Source organism: Peromyscus leucopus, chromosome 1 (genome assembly GCF_004664715.2).
Source record: "Peromyscus leucopus breed LL Stock chromosome 1, UCI_PerLeu_2.1, whole genome shotgun sequence".
NCBI classification, from domain to species: domain Eukaryota; kingdom Metazoa; phylum Chordata; class Mammalia; order Rodentia; family Cricetidae; genus Peromyscus; species Peromyscus leucopus.
Genome location: NC_051063.1, coordinates 162468365 through 162490594, shown reverse-complemented (window position 1 = coordinate 162490594; position 22230 = coordinate 162468365). Strand labels below are relative to the sequence as shown.

At 50.4% G+C, this 22230-nt stretch overlaps 1 protein-coding gene across 2 annotated transcripts; it reads right to left on the bottom strand.

Annotated features, from left to right (window-relative positions):
* Window positions 1-6066: 6066 nt before the first annotated feature.
* Window positions 6067-19931, bottom strand: Upk1a (uroplakin 1A). 2 transcript variants are annotated; one of them, XM_037202337.1, is made up of 8 exons: window positions 19895-19931; window positions 19557-19644; window positions 14298-14498; window positions 10770-10844; window positions 10538-10645; window positions 7370-7549; window positions 6975-7058; window positions 6067-6848 (listed from the first exon to the last, which is right to left on the bottom strand). In XM_037202337.1, the coding sequence occupies exons 2-8, from the start codon at window positions 19635-19637 to the stop codon at window positions 6804-6806; spliced, it is 774 nt and encodes a 257-aa protein (XP_037058232.1). In that variant the 5' UTR covers window positions 19638-19644; window positions 19895-19931; the 3' UTR covers window positions 6067-6803. The 2 variants fall into 2 exon arrangements, with proteins under 2 accessions (XP_037058232.1, XP_028711113.1); XM_028855280.2 differs by lacking the exon at window positions 19895-19931 and adding an exon at window positions 19749-19801.
* Between the last annotated feature and the right edge of the window lie 2299 nt (window positions 19932-22230).

The window sequence follows — 22230 nt, the reverse complement described above, 5'->3', positions numbered from 1 at the left end:
TACACATACCCGTTTTGGGGATACACTGTGGAAAGGGTACGCTCCTACATATACCTAGTTTGTACCATAAAATTTTACCTGAAAACAAAAAGAAAGGATCAAAAATAAAACAAAAAACTTATTTTCACTCCGGAGACAGATCTCTATAAGCTTGATGCCGGCTTGGTCTACATAGCACGCGCTAGGCCATCCAGAGCTACATAGTAAAACTCTGTCCCCGTCCCCACTCACAATCTCTCTGTCTCTCTCTGTCTCTCTGTCTCTCTGTCTCTCTGTCTCTCTGTCTCTCTGTCTCTCTCTCTCTCTCTCTCTCTGTGTGTGTGTGTGTGTGTGTGTGTGTGTCCCACATGTGTGCAGGTGCCCTCAGAAAACAGAGGTGTCGGATCCACTGGAATTACAGGCAGTTATGAACTTCGGAATGTGGGTGCTGGAACCAAACTGAGTGCTCTGGAAGCGCAATATGCTCTGCCAACCACCGAGCTATCGCTCCAGCAATACAAGGCTGTTCTGAAGGTGCGACAGCACTCACCAGCATTAGGCCCTTGAAGGGATCTGCTCTGCCTTGTCACTAACAAAGTGAGGGGAAGTAGGGCGTTGGAGAGCCCCCTTTCTTGCCTCTTTTCCTAAACCCCCATGGACTGGATGACGAGCGTGTCCTGGCAGGGAAGATGCCGGCTGTGGGTGTGGGTAGCAGCGCCTTGACCCACCATGATTGGCCTGTTTCAACAAACACTTCCATACTACTCTGTTGAATAAAGCACTTGTAATTCTCTCTGGCTCGACGGCCTGCTGAGCCAGCAGCCATGAGTACATTGCAGCGCCCAATCCCTGGATCTCGGCCAGGAAGGCACCTTGCACAAACCAGTTCTGGGCCCAGCCTGCGGTGGCACCGCTCGTTGGCTGGTCCCGGTACACAACCAATGAAACACGAGGGCGCTCTCAAAGGGGCAGGCCTTGATCTGCCGCTGCCGCTCCTGATTGGCTCCGAGGCTGCTCTCGCTGTTGATTGATCAGGGGGCCGGAGGCGTGGAGCCTGCAGCCTTTCCCGGCTGGGCGCACCTCCTTTCGTGGGACCTACCGAGGAAGAGCTGAAAGGAGGAGACGTGGGGATGGGTGGGATGAGTATCCTAAAAAGAGCAGCACGAGGAAGAGCCTGTCTCAGTACCCACAACTGTTAGCTGCGAGGTCGGAAGGAAGCGCTGTGGCGTTAGCAGCGGTTGATCCAGCCCTCTCCACAGATCGCGTTGTGCACCTCTATAGAGTTAACCTCTGAAGGTCAGAGAGGTGATCATTGTCTCAAGTTACACAAGTTCAGTCCCTGTTCTGTGAGAGGCCTGCCTTCGAGCTACATCGGGTTGAGTGGAGAATGGTGGAGCTCGCCTGTAATCCCAGCATTTGGGAATCTGAGGCAGGGGGCCAGTCTGAGATCCTGTCCCAGAGAAAAAGAGAGACAAACTAACAAAACACTACATTATGATAAAACAGAGTTGACCTTGTAGATGTGTAATAGGATCCGATGTGGCCCTTATAGTCTCGTGGTCTGATTTGCCTTATCTACAAATGGGGGTTTATGGTTTTTTTCCTGCTCTAATATTTATTGACCTGTCTCTTGCTTTTAAAATTTACTTTTACTAAATCTTTGGGAATTTTATACATGTACAATTTAATCATGTCGCTGACTCCTCACCCACTCCCACCCTTCCATCCCAGGAGGATGTGGGGGTCCTTGCTTTCCTAACTTTTCCCTTGAGACAAGGTCTCTCTCTGTTTCCTAACTTCTCCTTCTGCTTTTGGAGCTAGGCTCCCAGCCCGTAAGTCCCAGCAATCCTCCTGTCTCACCCTCCTATGTCCACCACATAGCAGTTGGGTTGTGGGCACAGCCTACCACTGTTGTTTTTTTAAACAAAGGGCTCTAAGGATTTGAACTCTGATCCTGCTTGTGCCACTGAGCAGATCTCCCTAGTTCCAGGGATTAGGTTTTAGGCTGTTTGGCTTTTAGGCTTGGATCTAGTCGTGAAGAGTTGGCATGATCAGATCCTGCCTCAGAAAGAGGGAGAAAGATTAAATTCTCCCAAGCTGCTTAAGGATGAGGGCAGGAAGAGTGTCATCTTTGGTCTCCAGCTGGTGGCACTATTGAGGAGTAATGGGATCATGAAAGCACTAACTTCAATAATGGATTAATCAGTTGATGAACTCATGGATGAAAGGGCTATTAGGCACTGGGGCCCAGTTACAGAAAGTGGGTCACTGGGGTGTGTCTTTTGGATCTCTCCTTTCCCCTGATCAAACTTAGGTTGTTAGACTCTCATGGTTTGAATAAGAAATATCACTGAGTGTGGTAGCACTCGGGATGCAGAGGCAGGTGCATCTCTGTGAGTTCAAGGCCAGCCTGGTCTACAGAGTGAGTTCCAGGACAGCCAGGATTGTTACACAGAGAAATCCTGTCTCGAAAAACCAAAAGAAAAGAAATGTCCTCCATAGGCCCTGACATTTGAATCCTTGTCCTCAGTTGGTGGGGCTGTTGGGAGAAGTTACAGGGAGGGAGAATGTAAGATCTCTCCTTCCATTTCCAGTGTCTTTTAAGTTGGAAATGCAATGTCTCGGCATCCTGCTCCAGCCAGCATGACCACTCTGCCTCCTCTCTGTGACTGATTCTTTTTTTTTTTTTTTAATTTTTTAATTTAACTTTATTTTATGTGCATTGGTATGAGGGTGTTGGGTCTCAGGAACTGGAGTTACAGACAGTTATGAGCTGCCATGTGGGTGCTGGGAATTGAACCACGGTCCTCTATAAGAGCAGCAGGTGCTCTAAACTGCTGAGCCATCTCTCCAGCTCCTCTGTGACTGATTCTTATCCCTTGAAACTATAAGCCCCAATAAAGTGTTTCTTCTGTCAGTTGCCTTGGTCACAGTGTGTTACCACAGCAACAGAAAAGCACTCAACACCGCCACAAGCTCTGCTACCTCTGAGCCATCTTACTGGCCCGCGTTTCTCTCTTCTGTTTTTATGGTTCTGAGGGCTTTGGGCAGGCTAAGCAAGTGTTATATGAGGAATACAACTCCTAGACCCGCCCCTCTTCTTAAAAGAGGGACAGGTGTTATTATGTAACCCAACTGGTTTCAGACTTGAGATCACCTGTTTTAGCCTCCCAAGTGCACCACACACCTGGCTTTGAAAGTAAATTTTATGAAGGGAGAGACGGGTCTGATTCATACTCTCTTGGGTCCTCAAATCCTGGAGCAGTGTTTGTTTGTTTTGAGATAGAGTCTCTCTATGTAGCCCTGGCTGTCCTGGACTTCACTATGTAGATCAAGGTGGTCTTAAATTCACAGAGAGATCCACCTGCCTCTGAAGGTATGTACACCTCCCCGCAACTATTTGTTGGTTTTTTTGAAATAGGATCTCCTGGTCTATGTAGCCTAAGGTGGCCTCAAACTCCCTATGTAGCCCAGGCTGGCCTTGGCCTCCTGATTCTCCTACCTCTGTCTCCTGGATCCTGCATTAAAGGTGTGTGCCACCATACCTGGCCAGTTGTTACTTTTTGAATCTCCTTGTGATAATATGCATTTGCATGCACTTCTAAGTGAATATCCAGAACAGGTTCACAGAAGCGGAACTGGTTGGGTAAAGGGATGCAAGTGGTACATTTAAATGAAAAACAACAACAAACTCACTTTCGTGGGTGAAATAGAATTGGGGTTTGCCCTGCTTGGTTGCTATGCACCATTACGCTCCGCAGGGTAGGACAGGGAGATAAGCATGGGGAAGTGGCGAGGGACCAAGCCCCACGGACCCTCCGTGTCAGGTGAGGAACTAAACGGTGTGCTGAGGTGCCACAGCTGGCGAGAGGTGAAAGAACGATGCGGCCCCGAAAAGGCTGGAAGGCTGCAGGAGGAACAGACACCAGGTGGCTACCCCTTCTCCTAAGATCCCCGTTCTGACCTGGCCCACACCTTTCTGCTCCCCTCTTACCCAAAGGCACTGGTCTCTGGGCAAGAAGCCAGGAGGGAGAAACCTGTCCTTCCAGCCGGGGCTGTCTCGGTCATGCCACACTGCTGTCTGTCCAGCTGAGCCACTCAGCAGGTATGAAGCAGAAGCAGCCAGAAAGGGTGGTGGCACCCCAGGACAGAAATGGGGGTCTGCCTGCCTGACCCCGAACCCCAGAGGCCAGATTCACTTCAAAGCTCCATACCTAGCAAGGCCTGGCCTGTCTGAACTGCTTGGAGCAATGCTTAGCAGAATAATTCCTCCTCCCATGCACACTGCACAGTACACCAGCAGGGGCATACTTTTTAGCGTTTTAAAACCTAAGTGTTCGGGACTGGAGGGATGGCCCAGTGGGTACAGGGAACTGAGTGCAGATCCTCCGCACTCATGCAAAAGCTGGGTGTAGCTGCAGGGCGCTGTGGCGGGTGAAGACAGGAGCATAGAGCCCAGCGAACAGGTGAGCCTGAGCTTCTGCGAGAGAAGACCTCTCTCAAAAGTACTGTGCAGAGCAATAGAGGGGACACCCAACATCTACAAGCCGCAGTAGCCGGGCAGTGGTGGCGCACGCCTTTAATCCCAGCACTCGGGAGGCAGAGACAGGGGGGTCTCTGTGAGTTCGAGGCCAGCCTGGTCTACAGAGTGAGATCCAGGACAGGCGCAAAGCTACACAGAGAAACCCTGTCTCAAAAAACCAAAAACTAAACAATAAATAAATTAAAATAAATAGAAAAACAAAACAACCACAAAACCAATGGTGTCCTGTGCTACAAGACGGTAACTATTATAGTCGCCATTTTGTAGCTGACACAGTGAGGCTCAGACAGTTGGGTGGGACTGGTGAGAATCCAGGGCTGCCTCTCCTAGAGAATCCCAGTCACACGCTAAGTCACGGCGAACTTGCTCAGGAGGACACCTGCTTGAAAAGCCGAGTAGCACGGAATGCCCCATTTCCTTGATGTGGTTACAGGTTAGTCAAACATGTGCCTAGAGATGGAGACAAGTTTCATGCTTGGGACTACAGAAAAGCCGGTTCAGCCAGTCAGCTAGCTGGGTCTCTTCTACTGTATTAAAATCTGGAATGTATCACATCTCTATGGTGTTTTGAAAATTCTGATTTGAAGCTAGCCACAGTGATGCAGATCTGTAATCCCAGTACTCAAGAGGTGGAGGCAGGGGCATCAGAGTATGATGCTAGTGGTACCATGACTCAGTAGGCAAAGAGGAGCTGAGTTCAGAGCTCACACTTTAGTAGCTCCAGCGCTGGGTAGGTCAGAGATGGGAGGATTGATGAGGCTCGCGAGCCAGAAAATCTAGCCTGAAAAAAATGTTGGGCTCAAGGTTCAGTGAGAGACCATGTCTTAAGGGAATAAAGTGAAGCACAGAGAAAGACAGGTGACCTCTGCCAGGTGGCGGTGGCCAATGCCTTTAATCCCAGCACTAGGGAGGCAGAGGCAGGTGGATCTTTGTGAGTTAGAGGCCAGCCTGGTCTGCAGAGTGAGTTCCAGGAAAGGCGCAAAGCTACACAGAGAAACCTGTCTCGAAAAACCAAAAAAAAAAAAAAAAAAAAAAGACAGATGACCTCATCTGGACTGAGTGTGTGTGTATATGCATGAGCACGCATGCAAGAAAGAGAGAGAGAGAATTTCAAAGCACTAAGTCTGACGTTCTCGGAGGAAGCTTGTCTAAGAGTGAAGCTGGTTTCTGGAAACCTAGACTCAACTCCTGTATCCAGACATGCCTGCAGCTGGCCATTCTGAATCAATGGCATGAACCAATAAATCCCATGTGATGCTTCACCAATGCCAGGTGGATATCGCCACTTCCTTCTGAAGTCTTATTCACTCACCCTTGTCTCCAAAAGAAAACAAACCCAGGCTGGGTGGGGTGTTGCATGCCTGGAATAACAGCATTCTCAAGGTGGAGACAGGAAGGGGAGGTGACTGTGAATGACACCTGTAATCTTCTCCAGAGGGGATCATCTTGGCCTCCAGGCTAGCCTAGGATACATATAAATCCAAAGACTGTCTGGGCTTCAGAGTAAAACTCCCATCTCCAATAACACAGAAAACAGAGTCATCTACTCATTCAGCCAGCCAGTGTTTATTAGACATACGCTGGGTGATGACGGAGACCCCACAATGACCACAGCAGAATGTGTCCCTCCTCTTTCAGCAATCTAGGTCTACTAGAGCTTATACAAGCTACTGAGCAACAACGGCTACACCTGCAAGAATTTCGGAAGCCACAAGAGAGGTGCATGATGGGTTGTCAGGAACAGTTGGAAGGGCCTCCGAGGACAGGACATTTTGTTGTCCCTAGGAAGATGAACCAGATCTGCCAAGTGACACAGGGCCACAGGGGTCCAGGCCCACAAAAGCAGGGCCATAGGGGTCCAGGCCCACAAAAGATGGGCCACAGGGGTCCAGGCCCACAAAAGATGGGCCACAGGGGTCCAGGCCCACAAAAGATGGGCCACAGGGGTCCAGGCCCACAAAAGCAGGGCCACAGGGGTCCAGGTCCACAAAAGCAGGGCCACAGGGGTCCAGGCCCACAAAAGCAGGGCCTGGAGCACAGCTAGGGTCCAGGGCCTGGGGCACAGCTGGGGTCCAGGGCCTGGGGCACAGCTGGGGTCCAGGGCAGCTCCCACACCTACAACAGGACTTGGTATTGCAAGAAAGAAAGATGGAGGGAGTGGGCAGGGGCAAGTTGTGACTGAGGTACATGAGGTTGGGGTGGGAGGAGCTTGAGGAGGTCCGGGTGCGGCTGAGAGGCAGGATCTTCAGGCAGAGGTGAACACATGGCCTCCCCCTCATCTTCAGAGAGTGGTGTAGAAATACATGGCTATCAGCATCACAGGGAGCTAGGGGGGCAAATGATGGGATTGGGCAATCCAGTCCAAACCCGCTTGTCTCCCCCCAGCCCACACCCACACCCCTGGACACCCGCAGGTCCCTCCTCCACAGCCCACAGGTGTCTCCTTTCTCACTGTCCACATCAAGATGGCGAAGCCGAACCACGATATGCCCCAAGTGTAGCTGTCAATGGCATGGCCGATGTGCTCGAAGCAGCCCTGGAGAGAGAGACAACAGAGGTTCCCTGAGTGGCAGGATGGCAGGCATGCGTACAAGGCCTGGCTCCAGCAACTGATGCCATTCCTGTTGCTGCTCTCAATCCCAGCCAGCCAGCTGCAGACATCAGGTCTGAATCAGAGTATTTGTGCATCCTGCTGACTCATACAAAGAGCTGGGAGGGCCAGGGAGAAGGGAAAGGAAGAGAAGGCCAGCGAGGAGAGGCTGGAAGACAGATGGACAGACAGACAGAAGGGGGGAAGGGGGAATCAGAGCAGATGAATAGACGGCCGCAGAGGGCAAAGGGACACACCTTGGTAAACAAGTAGTCCACGTGGCCCACTCGGCAGCCTTCTCCATTGATGGGGATGAAGTTCCCTGTCCGGCGGCAGCACAGAGGGGGCCAGGGGAATTCCACTTCTGGAGTGGCTGCCCGGAAGGCTGATGTGTAATTCACCCAGTCCATGGGGCCAGATGTGCCACAGCATTCTTGCTGTAGGAAGAGCCAGGTTTAGGCTGGGGCTGAGGTCACAAGTTAAAGAGAGGCAGATGGACATTTGACACAGCTGGACCCCACTCGTTAGAGTCCTGGACTCTGTGTGTGTGTGTGTGTGTGCGCGCGCGCGCGCGCGCGCGCAAAGGCTGACAGGTTTGGCCCAAGCCTACATTCATTTTCTTTTAAAATTCTTTGGTTGATAACTCTTTTGGTTGATAATTCTTTGGTGCTGTCAAAATGACCCCAAACACTAAATGGGGCTGGGTGGTGGTGGAGGGACAGTGCAGGGAGATAGCCCAGCATTTAAAACCCCTGATGCTTTTCAAGAGGATCCAAGTCCAATTCCCAGCATCCATGTTGGGTGGCTCACAACCCCCTGTAATTCTAGTTCCAGAGGATTCCATGTCCTCTTCTGACCTCTGTGAGCACCCACACACACATGTCTAGACATACACACAGACACACATATGCACATAAAAAAATTAAATCAGATTTTACAAAAGCAGATTTGTGGCTTTTCTCAGCCCACCGAGTGGTTTGTTGTTGTTTTGGGGACACGGTCTCACTATGTAACCTAAACTGGTGGCAGCCTGCCTCCACCTCCCCAAGTGCTGGAATTCTAGGGGTTTACCACAATGCCCAGTTCAAATGGGTATTTAACCAGAAGCCCTTGGGTGGGCACCCCTCAACATGGTGCAGTTTCTGGGCCACTGCGTGACTTGGCCTGAGCTAGGATTCAACAGCTGCTTCCTCCTCCTCCTCCTCCTCCTCCTCCTCTGCTTCCCTTTCTCCTCCTTCTTTTTCTTCTGCAATATTATGTTGGATGCATTAAGAGTCCAGCTTCCGCCGGGCGTTGGTGGCGCATGCCTTTAATCCCAGCACTTGGGAGGCAGAGGCAGGCGGATCTCTGTGAGTTCGAGGCCAGCCTGGGCTACCAAGTGAGCTCCACGAAAGGCGCAAAGCTACACAGAGAAACCCTGTCTCGAAAAACCAAAAAAAAAAAAAAAAAAAAAAAAAAAGAGTCCAGCTTCTGAGCTAGCTATCGGTGTATTGTGTCTCAGACCTGGAATCCCAGAACTGGGAAGCAGAAGCAGAAGGCATGAGGATCTCAAAGTCATCTTTGGGTGTATAAAGAGTTCGACACCAGCCTGGACTTCAGAAATTTTTGTTTGTTTGGTTGGTTTTTTTTTTTTTTTTTTTTTGGTTGGTTTTTTCGAGACAGGGTTTCTCTGTATAGCTTTGCGCCTTTCCTGGAGCTCACTTGGTAGCCCAGGCTGGCCTCGAACTCACAGAGATCCACGTGGCTCTGCCTCCCGAGTGCTGGGATTAAAGGTGTGCACCACCATCGCCCGGCTGGTTGGTTGGTTTTTTGAGACAGGGTTCCTGGCAGCCCTGGAACCCACTCTATAGATCAACTCACAAGATCTACCCACTGGGATCAACGCGTGTGCCACCTGTTTAGTTAGAGCCTCCAGCTCGCCCCTGCAGGTTCCAGGAACCTCCCTGTCTCTCTCTCAGAGAGTCTCTGAACAAAGGAAAGGTGCCAAAAGGCCTAGTTCGGCATTCTTGATGACTATTGCTCCCCTGATGCTACCCACCTAAGCGCTCCGCTTTTGACCATACTTGGCCACAAATCCAGCTCGTGGTGGACATGTCATCACCCTTCACCTACAATCTATAAAACATCCCGCCTTAGCTGGGGCACTCGAATTCTCTGGCCTCAATCTCTGGACCAGAGAAACGGCCTCAGTTGCTTTGCCCTCAGATGCCTGTTGTTACACTTTTTCAATTCGGCTTGCTCTGGCTTACTGCATCAGCAGAGAAACTTATTATCGGAGGACAGAAAACCTATTGGCACCATTCTGGACTTGACCTCTGTCTTAAAAATGAGTGGTAAGCAGGGTTGGAGAAATGACTCAGAGGTTAAGAGCACAGACTGCTCTTGCAGAGGAAATGGGTTCAGTTTCCATCATCCACATTAAGTGGCTCACAACTACCTGTGACTCCAGCTCCAGGGGATCTGATGCCCTCTTCTGGCCATTGAGAGCACTGCATACACAGACAGCATGAGAAACACTCACACATAAAATTGAAAAATAAAAATCCCTTTTTTCTATTTTTAGTGTGTGTCTCTGTGGTTTGCATGTTTTTGCACGTGTGTGGTTTGCACATGTGTGCACATGTATGTGGAGGCCTGAAGTTGATGGAAAGAAGCATCCTTGGATGACTCTTCCATCTCCTTTACTGAGGCAGTGTATCTCAATCAGACCCAGAGCTTACCAATATGGCTAGTCTAACTAGCCAGCTTCTCTGCGGTGTGCCCTGCCTCCACCTGAGACTGGAATTACACCCTCAGCCCGCTTTATCTGGGTTTCGGGCAATCTGATTCTGACCTTCTCACTTGTAGATGAGGCACCTAACCACTGAGCCATCTCCCCAACCCGTAACATACATATTCTTTAAAAATATAATAAAGGAGCTCATCATGGTGGAACAGGGCTGTAATTCTAGCTACTCAGGAGACTGAGAAAGGATCACAAATTCAAGGCCTGCCTGGGCTACATAGTGAATTAAAGGGTAGCAACCCTATCTCACTCAAAAAGTCAAAAAGTCAAAAAGTCAAAAAAAAAAAACAGAGGGCTGGGAAGTAGAGTAACAAATAGCTAAGTGGTAGAGCCCTTGGCTTGAATTAGTAAGTCCTGGGTTTGGTCCCCAGCAAAACACACACACACACACACACACACACACACACACACACACACACGCTCAAGGTCAGCCTGGCTCCCACACTAAAGGTCACTATCATCATCCACTGTCAGTGTCTCAGCGCGGGCCCTGCCACCCACCGACCTGGTGGTCCTAGACAGTCTGCTGTCTACAAAACCATAGTGACCAAAGGCCCCCTGCCCCGCCTGGGCCCCCAAGTGGATGTCCTCACACATTCACTCTGCCATCACTGGGGGGTGACCACAGAGCCCGACCCACCTCAATCATGACCTGGTCCCAGAGGCGGGTGAGCTCCTGGCCCTGGTCGCTGTCTGCACTGTAGAAGGTCAACATTTGCTTGGTGATCAGGGACGGGTTGGACACCATCTGAGGAGGGAGGACAGGGAAGAGCAGGAGCCAGCTGGATAGGGATGGAGATCCACTCCCCTCTACCCTCCCAACTCTAGGGATGCCCCCCCCCCGCCCCGCCCCCGGCCTCCACTTGGCTCACATAGTCACGGTGGGTGTAGGATGTGATGCAAGAGGCACACTCAAAGATGTAGACGATGAGCATCAGCAACAGGTACTGTGGAGAGAACGGAGGCAGCCCATGGCAGAGGCCAGCTGGAGGCCATGCCTAAGAGCCTCGGGCCAAAGGGCCAAAACAGAGGTGACAGGTTCTCCTTGTGCAGACTTCCCTTGTTAGCCTGGAAATCACTACATACAGAGCTGGTTTCAAATCCATAGAAATATGCCCCACCCCCTCCTGCCCCGAGAGATGGAATTAAGGGTGTGCCATAATACACAGCCCCAAACAGAACTTTTGTTCAGGGGAGAGTGCTACCTAGCATGTATAAGACTCTGGGTTCCCTCTCCAGCAGTGTACACACACACACACACACACACACACACACACACAATAAAAAACAAACAAACAAAAACACAGAGGGACTAATTTTGAAAAAGTAGTGTGTGAGGTGGAAGATTGAAAACTTGAGACCAAGCTGGTCAGTGATGGCGCACGCCTTTAATCCCAGTGCTAGGAAGGCAGAAGCAGGTGGCTATCTCTGAGTTTGAGGCCAGCCTGGTTTACTGAGTGAGTTCTAGGACAGCCAGGGATACACAGAGAAAGCCTGTCTCCAAAAACCAAAAAGGAAAATAAAAATCAAAAGCAAAGAAGCTGTTCTCAAGGTGTCAGCATTTCTGCTCACACAGGGCGGGCACTGGAGATAGAAAGGATTAAGGAGATTTTTTTTTTTTTTTTTTGGTTTTTCGAGACAGGGTTTCTCTGTGTAGCTTTGCGCCTTTCCTAGAGCTCACTTGGTAGCCCAGGCTGGCCTCGAACTCACAGAGATCCGCCTGGCTCTGCCTCCCAAGTGCTGGGATTAAAGGCGTGCACCACCACCGCCCGGCAGGAGAATGTTTTGCAGTGTGCCATGGCCTAGAGGGCAAAAGACATTAAAAGGTCAATATAACTCAGCAGTACAGTACTTGCCTAGAATCCATCAGTGATGGGCTGGTCGCTTGTCTAGTACACCCAAAGCCTGGGTTCCTTCCTCAGAAAGGCACGGTGTCTTTATATGTCACATACAAAATATACTCAGATATTTACAGAAAAATACCTGGACATCTAGATTATGGTTCAAAATCCTTTGGGGAGGGGCTGAGAAGTGGCTCAGGAGCTGAGAGAGCAGCACACAAGGAGGCCCTGAGTAAAGCCCCTGCACCCACACCAGGACTCACACCACAAGTACCTTTAGTTCTGGGGCACCTGCTGCCCTCTTGCGGCCTTCACATGCACCTGCACTCACGTGCACATACCCACAGACATATACACATTTAAAAACATGAGCCGGGTGTGGTGGTGCACACTTCTAATCCCAGCACCGGGAGGCAGACGCAGAAGGATCTCTGAGTTCAAGGACAAACTGGTCTACAGAGTGAGTTCTAGGACAGTCACAGCTACACAATGAGGAAAAAAAAAATGAGGAGAAAGACAAGTCAGACATATTTTTAAAAAGTTAGAGGTCAGGCATGATGGTGCATGCCTTTAATCCCCGAACTTGGGAGGCAGAGGCAGGAGGATTTTTGTGAGTTTGAGGCTGGTCTGGTCAACACAGCAAGCTCCAGGACAGCCAGGACTCCATAGAGAGACCTTGTCTCAAAAGAATCAACAAACAAAAACAGTAGCTAGGTTGACTTCCAGGCTTTGATTAAACTGTTATGTCAGAAAGCTAAATATGTGATCGGAGGGTGGGGAGGAGGGCCGGGAACATGAGAGAGGGGCTGGGTGTGGCAGTGTACACCTGCAGTCTCAGCACCTAGGCAGAAGCGGCAGGCATCTGTGAGGAGCTTGGTCCACACAGTATGTCAGAAGAGGGGATGGGGGGATAGGAGGAGGAGGGAGTGTGAGGAAGTCCTTCCATCAATAGCCCCATCTTATACATAATAAAGGCAAACTCTCCTCAGCCGCTCCCCTCCCAGCCCCTACCTGTACTGTTTTCTGACTGCTGGATAGATGGCGCCCGCTCTGACCACAGGGCCTTTGCTCATGCTGCTCTTGAGTGCACACTGAGCTCACTGCCCCTCCCCTGCTTTTCTCTGCTGCTGCTGCTGGATGTGGGTTTTCCTCACCCTACCCAGGCTCCCTTGTTTCCCCAGACCAAGGGTGTTTTTGCTGTGCTTCTTGTCCAGTAAACACTTATTGACTACATAAAGTTCCTGGGAGGCTAAAGGACCCTCCGCAGCAGAGGAAGCACGGAGCTGTTTGCACAGGACATCTGCTGCCCAACCCCAGGGAGAGGCAGCGGCTCCCCCCTGGAGCTTCCTTTTCTCTCTCTGGTAAATGAGCTTAAAAGCACAATATCATATGGCTTCTGGGAAGACCGAGAGAGCCCATGGCCTAAACTGCTTGCTATAAGGGCAGGGGCAGGGGATGTGGCAGGGATTAAAAGTGTGGCCCCCCTGGGGGTGGCGGTTCATTTCAAAGCAGGCTTGGTTTACACAGTAAATTCAAGGTCAACCAAAGCAGAGTGAGACCCCATCTTAAAACAAAACAAAAAGGCGGAACACATCTCTAATCCAAGCATTGAGAGGCTGAGGCAGGAGGATTGTGAGTTGGAGGGCAGCCAGGGCTGCATAGGAGACTTTGTCTTAAAAATATGAAAGCAGAGGCTGGAGAGATGGCTTAGTGAGACCATGCGCTGCCCTTGCAGAGGTCCTGAGTTCAGTTCCCAGCACCCCCATCAGCATCCCACCGCCACCTGCAACTCCAGCATCAGGGGATCCAACTCCCTCTTCTGGTTTCCTTGGACAGCTGAGCAAGTGTGCCACACATATGCACACTCATACACTAATAAAACACAAGAAATCTTGGGGCTGGAGAGATGGCTCACAGGTTAAGAGCACTGGCTGATACTGAGTTCAATTCCCACAACCACATGGTGGCTCACAACTCTCTGTAATGAGATCTAGTGCCCTCTTCTGGCGTGCAGGTGTACATGCAGAGCACTCATACATTAAAAAAAATATAAATAAATAAAATAAAATAGAATAACTCTTAAACAGGAGCTAGAATTGCATCAAGAGCTGGTTTGTTCTGGTGTAACTGGGCTGTGTGGTCCTGTATGGGTGACTTCCTCTCCCTGAATCTGTTCCAATTTTTTGTCAAATAGTGTAGAGGTGATGACATTTCATCACAGGCCACGTGACATATTTGAACTAATCTGTGTAAAGTGTTGAGCTCGGGTTATATATTGCATGCTTGTTAACTGATAGCTGTGTTATTATAATTCACTGTTATTGCAACTCAGGACCACAGACCTTGGAGACCAAATAGTTGGGTTTCAATTCTCATTATATTATTGGGAATTCTTCAATGAGGGTGATGGTAGAAACTAAGTTATGGGGCCAGGGCATGGTGAATGAGATGGTGTTGTGAGGTCCTAAGTGAGGTGCCATCCAGGAGTCACCCTCATGGCCCCTGCTGTCGCCCGTGACTGTGATGACCACTTCCACCATCCCCAGCCTGGGATCTCACCGCGAGGATCATGGACCGACGGCGGCAGAGTGCGGCTCCTACACCAAAGCTGGCCACCACGAAGAAAGAGAAGCCGCAGAAGATGGCAATCCAGGCGCCAGCGAAGACATCATCCTTGCCTGAGACGCCCATCAGTGGGTACACACGGTACTGGTCAGCTGTCACCCACACTGTCTCGGCAAACAGGGCCAGGCCTGACAACTGGACAGGAAAGGTTAGCGAAGTATGCCTGGGGCCAGCAGTTGGGGTGTGAGTCTCCAAAAGCACTTCTTTCCTGGTCCAGAACCTGCCCGTGCCCTTGGGGTAAAGTGGGCTTGGAAAGGGCCAGCCACATCTTTATGAGCAGGGATGGGGTAGGAAGAAGCCAAGAAGGAAGAAATAGGTCCAGCTAGAACCTCAGCCCCCACATCCCAGGTGCCAGTGGCTTCAAAGACAAAAGGAGATGCCACATGCCAGGCTTGGCAAGCAGGGTGGACATAGGAAGCTGCCCTATTGGCCTGCCGTGCTTCCTGGTGTGTCCCTAGGACAGGATTGGACAGGTGGGCACAGCTATACAACACCTGCGTCAACCCCTCCATCGATCAGTTCATCTGACAGGTGCACTGTCCCAGGCAAGGCCAGAGCCATCTCACGGGCTTTTTCTCTGCAGCACCATGACAAGGGGAGTGGAGGCCCCATGGCAGAGCATGTGTGACTGTCCAGATGCCTGGAGCCTGGCATTCTGTGGTCTTATATGGAGCAGCCTAGAGGCCATGGGAGCTACTGAAGGACATATAGCGGTGAGCCACACTGGAACAAGAAAATAGACTTATCTGTTTCTGTCTGCTGTGTTTGCTGAAAGAAATACCAGAAAGACTAGGGCATGTCTCTCAGCTGGCAAAGGGCTTCTCTGGCATGCAGAAAAGCCCTGTATTCAGTTGCCAGCCTTATAGAATCTGGGCCTGCTGGTCCATACCTATAAGCTCAGTAGAGGCAGGAGGATCCAAAGTTCAAGTCTATCCTTAGCTGCATAGGGAGTTTGAGGCCAGGCTAGACTACATGAGAGACCTTCTCTCAAAAATAACAAAAAAGGGGGGGGGGGCTGGAGAGACAGCTCAGGGGTTAAGAGCACTGCCTGCTCTTCCAGAGAAGTCCTGAGTTCAATTCCCAGAAACCACAAGGTGGCTCACAACCATCTGTAATGAGGTCTGGTGCCCTCTTCTGGCCTGCAGGCATACATGCAGACAGAACACTGTATGTATAATAAATAAATCTTTAAAAAAAAATAACAAAAAAGAAACAAAGATCTGGTAACTACAAGGTTGCCTTACCATGGGGACAAAGAGTTAAAAACTCTGTTATCTATAAAGCTAGGCATGGTGGGTGGCACAGGCCTTTAATCCCAGCACCTGGGGGGCAGAGTAGAGGCTGGTGGGCATGTGAGTTCTGATATACGGAGAAACCCAGTGTCGAAAAACAAAAAAAAAGAAGAGGAGGAAAGAGAAAAAGGAGAAGGAAGGCAACTTCTGTGGGTGGGCTTTTGTTTGTCGTTTTGGTTTTTTGAGACAAGCTCTCAGGATGTAGCCCAGGGTGGCCTACCCTCCTATTGGAGCTGCCTCAATACTAGAGGTGTGTCGATCACACAGGGCTATCTGTGATATTTGTGATGGTGATAAAAGCTAACAATGTTTTGTTTTGTTTTTTGAGACAGGGTTTCTCTATGTAACAGCCCTGGCTGTCCTGGAACTCTCTCTGTAGATCAGGCTGGCCTCAAAGTCACAGAGATTCACCTGCCTCTGCCTCCCAAGTGCTGGGATTAAGGTGTGAGCCACCACCACCTGGCAAAAGCTAATACTTGTAATGGATTACTGTGCACTGAGTGTGTGATAATCAGTATTGTTACTGGCTGTGGTACCGACTTCTCAGGACCATGCAAATAATATACCACTTGCTGCAGGCCACAAAAAATATATGAAGTAGGGATTCAGCTGATTATGACAAAGCTATACCTGGAAGAATTAAGAACTCTTCCAGAGGTTGAGGCCAAGACTCAAGGAGTTTTAGTGATATTGGCTTCTGATTATTAGCCGTTTCCTGCTATGAATTTCTCGTGTGCGATTGCAGCTTTTCCATCATCCATTGGGCACAATTTCCCCTCTACAGTGAAAGTGTTTGTGTACCTTTCTCCAGCTGTGCTACACCAGACACAGTCAAGATCCCTAATTTCAGGCCCCTCTGTAATTATTGCCATTAGCAGCATCCGGCCAGGACCATCCTCGGATGGAGGAAAGTATCTTATCTGAGACACCTCCCAGATTCTCGAAGAACAGACTTAAGCATCCAGACTACTTGTCTGAGAAGGTCTGGCAGATGTGCTAATTAAGCTTAACTTTCCTCTTTCCGAAGTCTTATCTCTAGTTTTAGATCTTCCTTTAACAACTAACTCAGAACTAAAGGGTTTCTACTTACAGGCACATCAGGCTATGACTCAGGCTGCCCAGCCACCCAGTGCACTCCCCCGCCCTGCCAGAAAACGGCAGGAGCTGAGATTGCTTGGACAGTTAAGGGGACCAAAGGAAAAAAGAAGGCAGTTTTATTTTCACCCATGGCCTAGTGACTTACAGGTTCTACAGGTTCAAGGAACCACTTCTATGAATACAGTTTGAGCACATAAACCCCTTTGCTTAGATATGAACTGAATTTAGCCTCAGGTGATTCATTTCCCATTAGCCACTTCCCTTTTGGGTTGCAGATGATGGCTGGCAATTACTGCTCTTTGTGTGGATCTTATTGCCCTGACTCTGCGGGAATTCAAGCCTGGTGACCTTGCCTCGGCCAGAGCATTGGTGTTGCATGGGTATATAACTGTAGACCTCAGAGACTTGACAGAACTAGGTTGAAGGACTAGAAGAGAGGACTAGAAGGATGAGATGGAAGGTGAGGAAGAGCCAGGTGGGGAAGAACTAGGTGGGGAAGAAGGAGATGAGAAAGACCAAGATGGTGCAGAACTAAGACGAAGGAGTCAAGACAGTCTTAGAGGGAACAGCAGGAAGATGCAGAGAGACTCAGACAAGTGAGGAGCCAAGTGTGAGGGCAGAGAAGAAGCTGTGTGGAGAGAGAGCTGACTCTGAAGAACAAAGCGTATGAACTAAAGAATTTCGTGTGCGTAGATTTGTTAGAGAATCCCTCCGATTAATCCACCGCTGGTAAAGTCTCTTCCAGGACTCTGGGAGAAGGCAATGGGGGGGGGACCCCAGTAGCTTTCCTTAACCACTTAGACAGACTCCAATCTAAAACCCTTAGTCCAGGAACTCACTGTAGGCTCAGGCATCCCTGTTGTGCCTCTTGCTAGGATGAGAAAGCTAGCACAGGGCGACAGGCCTGCCGGCCCGAAGCAATGCAAAAGCATCACATGATTTTCACTGAGCCAACATCAAGGGCTGAAGAGGCGGCCTGTAGTTAGGAGTGCTTATTGCTCTTCCTGAGGACTGAGTCTGGTCCCCAGAAGCCACATCAGGTGGCTCTCAACCAGCTGGAACTCCAGCTCCGGGGAATCCAATGCCCCTCTGGCCCCTAAGGACACCTGCACTCACCTGCACCCACACACACATATATTCACATTTATTTACTTATTTTGAGATGAGGTCTCTCTCTCTAGGTAGCCCTGACTAGCATGGAACTCATTACGTAGACCAGGTTGGCCTTGAACTCACAGAGATCTGCCTGCCTCAGCCTCTCCAGTGCTGGGATTAATGACATGGGATACCACAATGGTTAGGTACACATACTTTAAAATAAAAATCTTGGGGTGAGTAGGGAGTAAATTGAGAAAGTTGGGTAAAGGGGTGCTGAATATGACCAAAACACACTGTATGAAACTCTCAAATAACAAATAAAAAAATAAAATATCTTGGCTAGACATGGTGGTGCATACCGCTAACCCCAGACGTACGTAGATCTGTGAGTTCAAGGCCAGCCTGGTCTACATAGAAATACCCTAAAAAATAAAAGGGACAATTATCTCTGGATGTGGTACATGTCTTTATCCCAGCACTCAGGAGGCAGAGGCAGGTAGATCTCCAGGAGTTAGGGGCTAGCCCAGTCTACTTAGCAAGGTCCAGGCCAGCCAGGGCTACATAGTGAGACCCTGTCTCAAAAAACTGAAAGCAGTCACTTTGTGATAATAGCTACCATATGTTTAAAAATATTATTTATTGTGTGTGGGTGTGCATAAGAAAGAGTGCAATTCCTTGAGTGTGGAGGTCAAGGAGTTGGGGATTTAGCTCAGTGGTAGAGCGCTTGCCTAGCAAGCGCAAGGCCCTGGATTCGGTCCTCAGCTCTGGGAAAAAAAAAAAAAAAAAAAAGACAGAGAGCACCTTGTGGGAGTCAGTTTCCTCCTTCCACTACATGGGTCCCAGGAATTGGACTCAGGTCCTCAGGCTTAGCCACTGAGTTGTTTCAAACGCTGCATGATTTTTTTTTTGTTTAATGTAAATTTTGTTTGTGGTTCCACACTCAGTGCGAGCACCTGGAACTAGCTGCCTCTAACAAGCACCCAAGGTGGGGAAGGGAGAAAGGGGAGGGACAGCCTTGTTCTTCCTAGGTGTTACAGTTTTGTTTTGTTGTGACTGAGTCTTGCTGTGTAGCCCTGCCTATCCTGGAACTCCCTACAGAGGCCAGGCTGGCCTTGAATTTACAGCCACCCCCCACCTCTGCCTCCTCAGTGCTGGGATTAAAAGTGTGGGCCACCCACCCAGCCAGAACGGTTAGTTTTTAAAGATTTGGTCTCCTGCAGCCCAGGCAGGTCTTCACATCTCTATGTAGCTGAAGCTGGCCATGAACTCTCTCTCTATGCACTTCAAGTGCTAGAATCACACCCAGCTGCTTGAGCCCTCCCTCCCTCCCTCCCTCCCTCCCTCCCTCCCCTCTCGGAACATAGTTTCACACTCTGATCTAGGTTGGCCTCAAACTCCCGGCAGCTCTCTGGCCTCGTCCTTCCAAACGCTGGGATTACAGGTGTGTACCACCATTCCTGTCTATCAAGCATTTCTCGCAAATTGTGGATGAGTCTACAAGAGCCGCCAGGGCTCAGGTACTGACAAGGAGGACTGAGAACAGGTTCCTCCCACCCTCTCTCTGTCTGCAAGGTCAGGAAGCTGGGTTCCCTCCAGGCTGCAGGGACTAGAAACTACAGCAGATAGACTTGGGTCCTCATCCCCACCTCAGGTTTGGGGTTGTCACCCCCCCACGCTCCCATGCTCCCCAGAACTGGGGCCTCACCAGAATAATGATGTTGCCTACCACCAGCAGCCCCACCACCACAGGAGACCCCTTCTCTTCCTCTGTTGCTGCAGAAGCCATCTTCCTGCTGGGGAAAAGGAGCAGGAATGAGACAGGACCACAGTTGGGAGGGAGGGAGACCCAGCAGACCCTCTTCTCCACGCCACACTCCGGCCATCAGGGGATGCTCACTTGCTGAGGAGCCCAGGCCGAGACCCACATGCCCCGAGTCCCAGAGCCTGGCAGCGAGCCTCCTACGGAATAAGGAAGCTGGGCTCTTACTGGGCACTTGTTGCTCTCAGTTCCCATGCCCTGTCAATTCCCGGAACCCTCCTCACCTTCAGTGCAGAAACCTCTCTGGCCAGCCCCACCCACGGCAGCTCCCTATATAAGCCCAAACCCCTCCTTGAGCCAGTCTCCAGGAGGGGGGACAGGGCTGAGCAGGCTGACCATGATGGGAAGACAGATTGTATGAACTCCCTGACACTGAGTGATTTACAGACCTGAAATTCAGGCTTGTGCTCATGACCGGCCACTGGGGCAAGGGAACATATGTACCCAAGGCCTCTGGTTCCCAGGCTGCCGTGATGCAGGGGTGGGGGTAGGGGGCAAGCTAACTGCCCGATGTGCCGCCCTTTCCCTAGGGGTGACATGGGCTTTCCTGGGAGCAGGGGTCAGATCCGTGACAGATCCTCCTGGAAATACAGATCAGAATACTGCCTTCTGCAGCTTTCTGAGGCCAGGAGCCCAGAGGGAGGACCAGAGAGAGACCCCCAGAGCAGAGGAGCACGGAGCAGGCCCAAGGCAGGGCAGTGGCAGGGACCGGAGAGGACAGGCATTGGTTTGGGCTGCAGCAGCAGCAGCAGCAGCAGCAGCAGCAAAGAGGATGGCGCTGGACATAGCTGGGGGTTTGAGACAGGTGTATCTATATGAAGAGGGAGGAAGGAATGTACTAGAAGAAGGAAGGGGACATATGCAATGGGCTTGGCGGCACACACACACACACACACACACACGCACGCACGCACACACACGCACACGCACACACGCACACGCACACGCGCACACGCACACGCACACGCACACGCACACGCACACACACTTCTTTAGGCTGAAGAACAGAAGGGATCTAAATTCAAGACAGACAGAGTAAGTGCACACCTGTAATTGTAATCCCAGTAGTGGGGAGATACAGGCAAGGAGGATTATGGGTTCAAGACTATCCTGAGCTTCATTGGCAAAGGGGTTGGGGGGATGGACAGAGAGGGGGAGAAAGAGTGGGAGGAGGAAGAGTGGGAGGAGGAGGAGGAGGAGGAGGGAAGGCAGAAAGGAAGGGGAAACAAAAGAAAGAAACATATCTAGCTTAAATCCTGCTATCTCCTAGTGCCGCGCGACTATGCGCACCCCTGCATTGTGCGTGACTGGGTCAGGGGTCCCAGTTGGCAGCGTCCGGGAAAGCGCCGGAGGTTCGGTGGGAGGACAGAGCCCGAGGTCTCTCTGATGGCACCCCCTGGTGGTCGCTTGAAGCAAGGGCCCTGGCCCAGAATTTCTCCAGAGTTTTTGTTGAGTTTTCTCGGCTGGCAGTCGCTTCCCTATTGCAGGAGAAGCAGGCAAACGAACAGCGCTTCAAATTCCCGTGTGAAGACAGGGGGTTAGGCGAGAGTGGGAGACCGGGGCAGGAGAATCTCAGGTTCAGGATCACTCTGTTATTCGGCTAGTTATACGGCCCGCTTGTGTTACAGAAGATCCTGCCTTGGCGCATGCCATTAATCCCGACAGAGGCAGGAGGATGGATCTCTGTGAGTTCGAGGCCAGCCTGGTCTACAGAGCGAGATCCAGGACAGGCACCAAAACTACACAGAGAAATCCTGTCTCGAAAAACAAAAACAAACAAACAAAAAATTTTATTTTATTTTATGTTCATTGCCTGAATGTATGTCTGTGTGAGAGTGTGAGCCCCTGGAACTGGAGTTGAAGACAGGTGTGAGCTGCCATGTGGTTGCTGGGAATTGAACCTGGGTCCTCTGGAAGAGCAGCCAGAGCTCTTAACCACTGAACCATCTCTCCAGTCCCAAAATTGTTATGTTGCCAAATCCATCATGTATGGCTTTGAAGATCTTTTTGTTTTTGTTTTTTTCCAGACAAGGTTTCTCTGTGTAGTCCTGGCTGTCCTGGAACTCACTCTGTAGACCAGGCTAGCCTCAAACTCAGAGATTCGACTGCCTCTGCCTCCTGAGTGTTGGGATTAAAGGTGTGTGCCACCACTGCCTGGTATTTTTTTTGTTTTAATTAAATTGTATTTACTTATTTTGTGTGTGTGTCCATTGTGTGTATGTGGGGCTGAGAAGACAACCATGTGGGTCTCATGATTCAGCAGGTAAAGGTACTTGCCACCAAGACTAATGACCTGAATTCTATCCTTTGGACTCTTAGGGTGGGAGAGAACTGACTCCTGCCAACTGTCATCTGATTTCTACCCTCAGGCTAGGGCACACGCACACACCTCTAATATTCACGCATGTACACACAAACACACAAAGTAAGTGTAATAAAACATACTAGCCGGGCGGCGGCGCACACCTTTAATCCCAGCACTAGGGAGACAGAGCCGGGGGGGATCTCTGTGAGTTCCAGGCCAGCCTGGTCTACAGAGCAAGATCCAGGGCAGGCTCCA

Bases quoted from the DNA above. Each gene is read 5' to 3' on its own strand.
- Upk1a (XM_037202337.1), bottom strand. From the start codon at position 19,637: ATGGCTTCTGCAGCAACAGAGGAAGAGAAGGGGTCTCCTGTGGTGGTG. The intron at 10,845-14,297 runs GTGAGATCCCAG...TTCTCTCCACAG, and splicing joins GTCGGTCCATGATCCTCGCG to TACCTGTTGCTGATGCTCAT. The intron at 6,849-6,974 runs GTGAGAAAGGAG...TTGCCCCCCTAG, and splicing joins TCGCCATCTTGATGTGGACA to CTCCCTGTGATGCTGATAGC.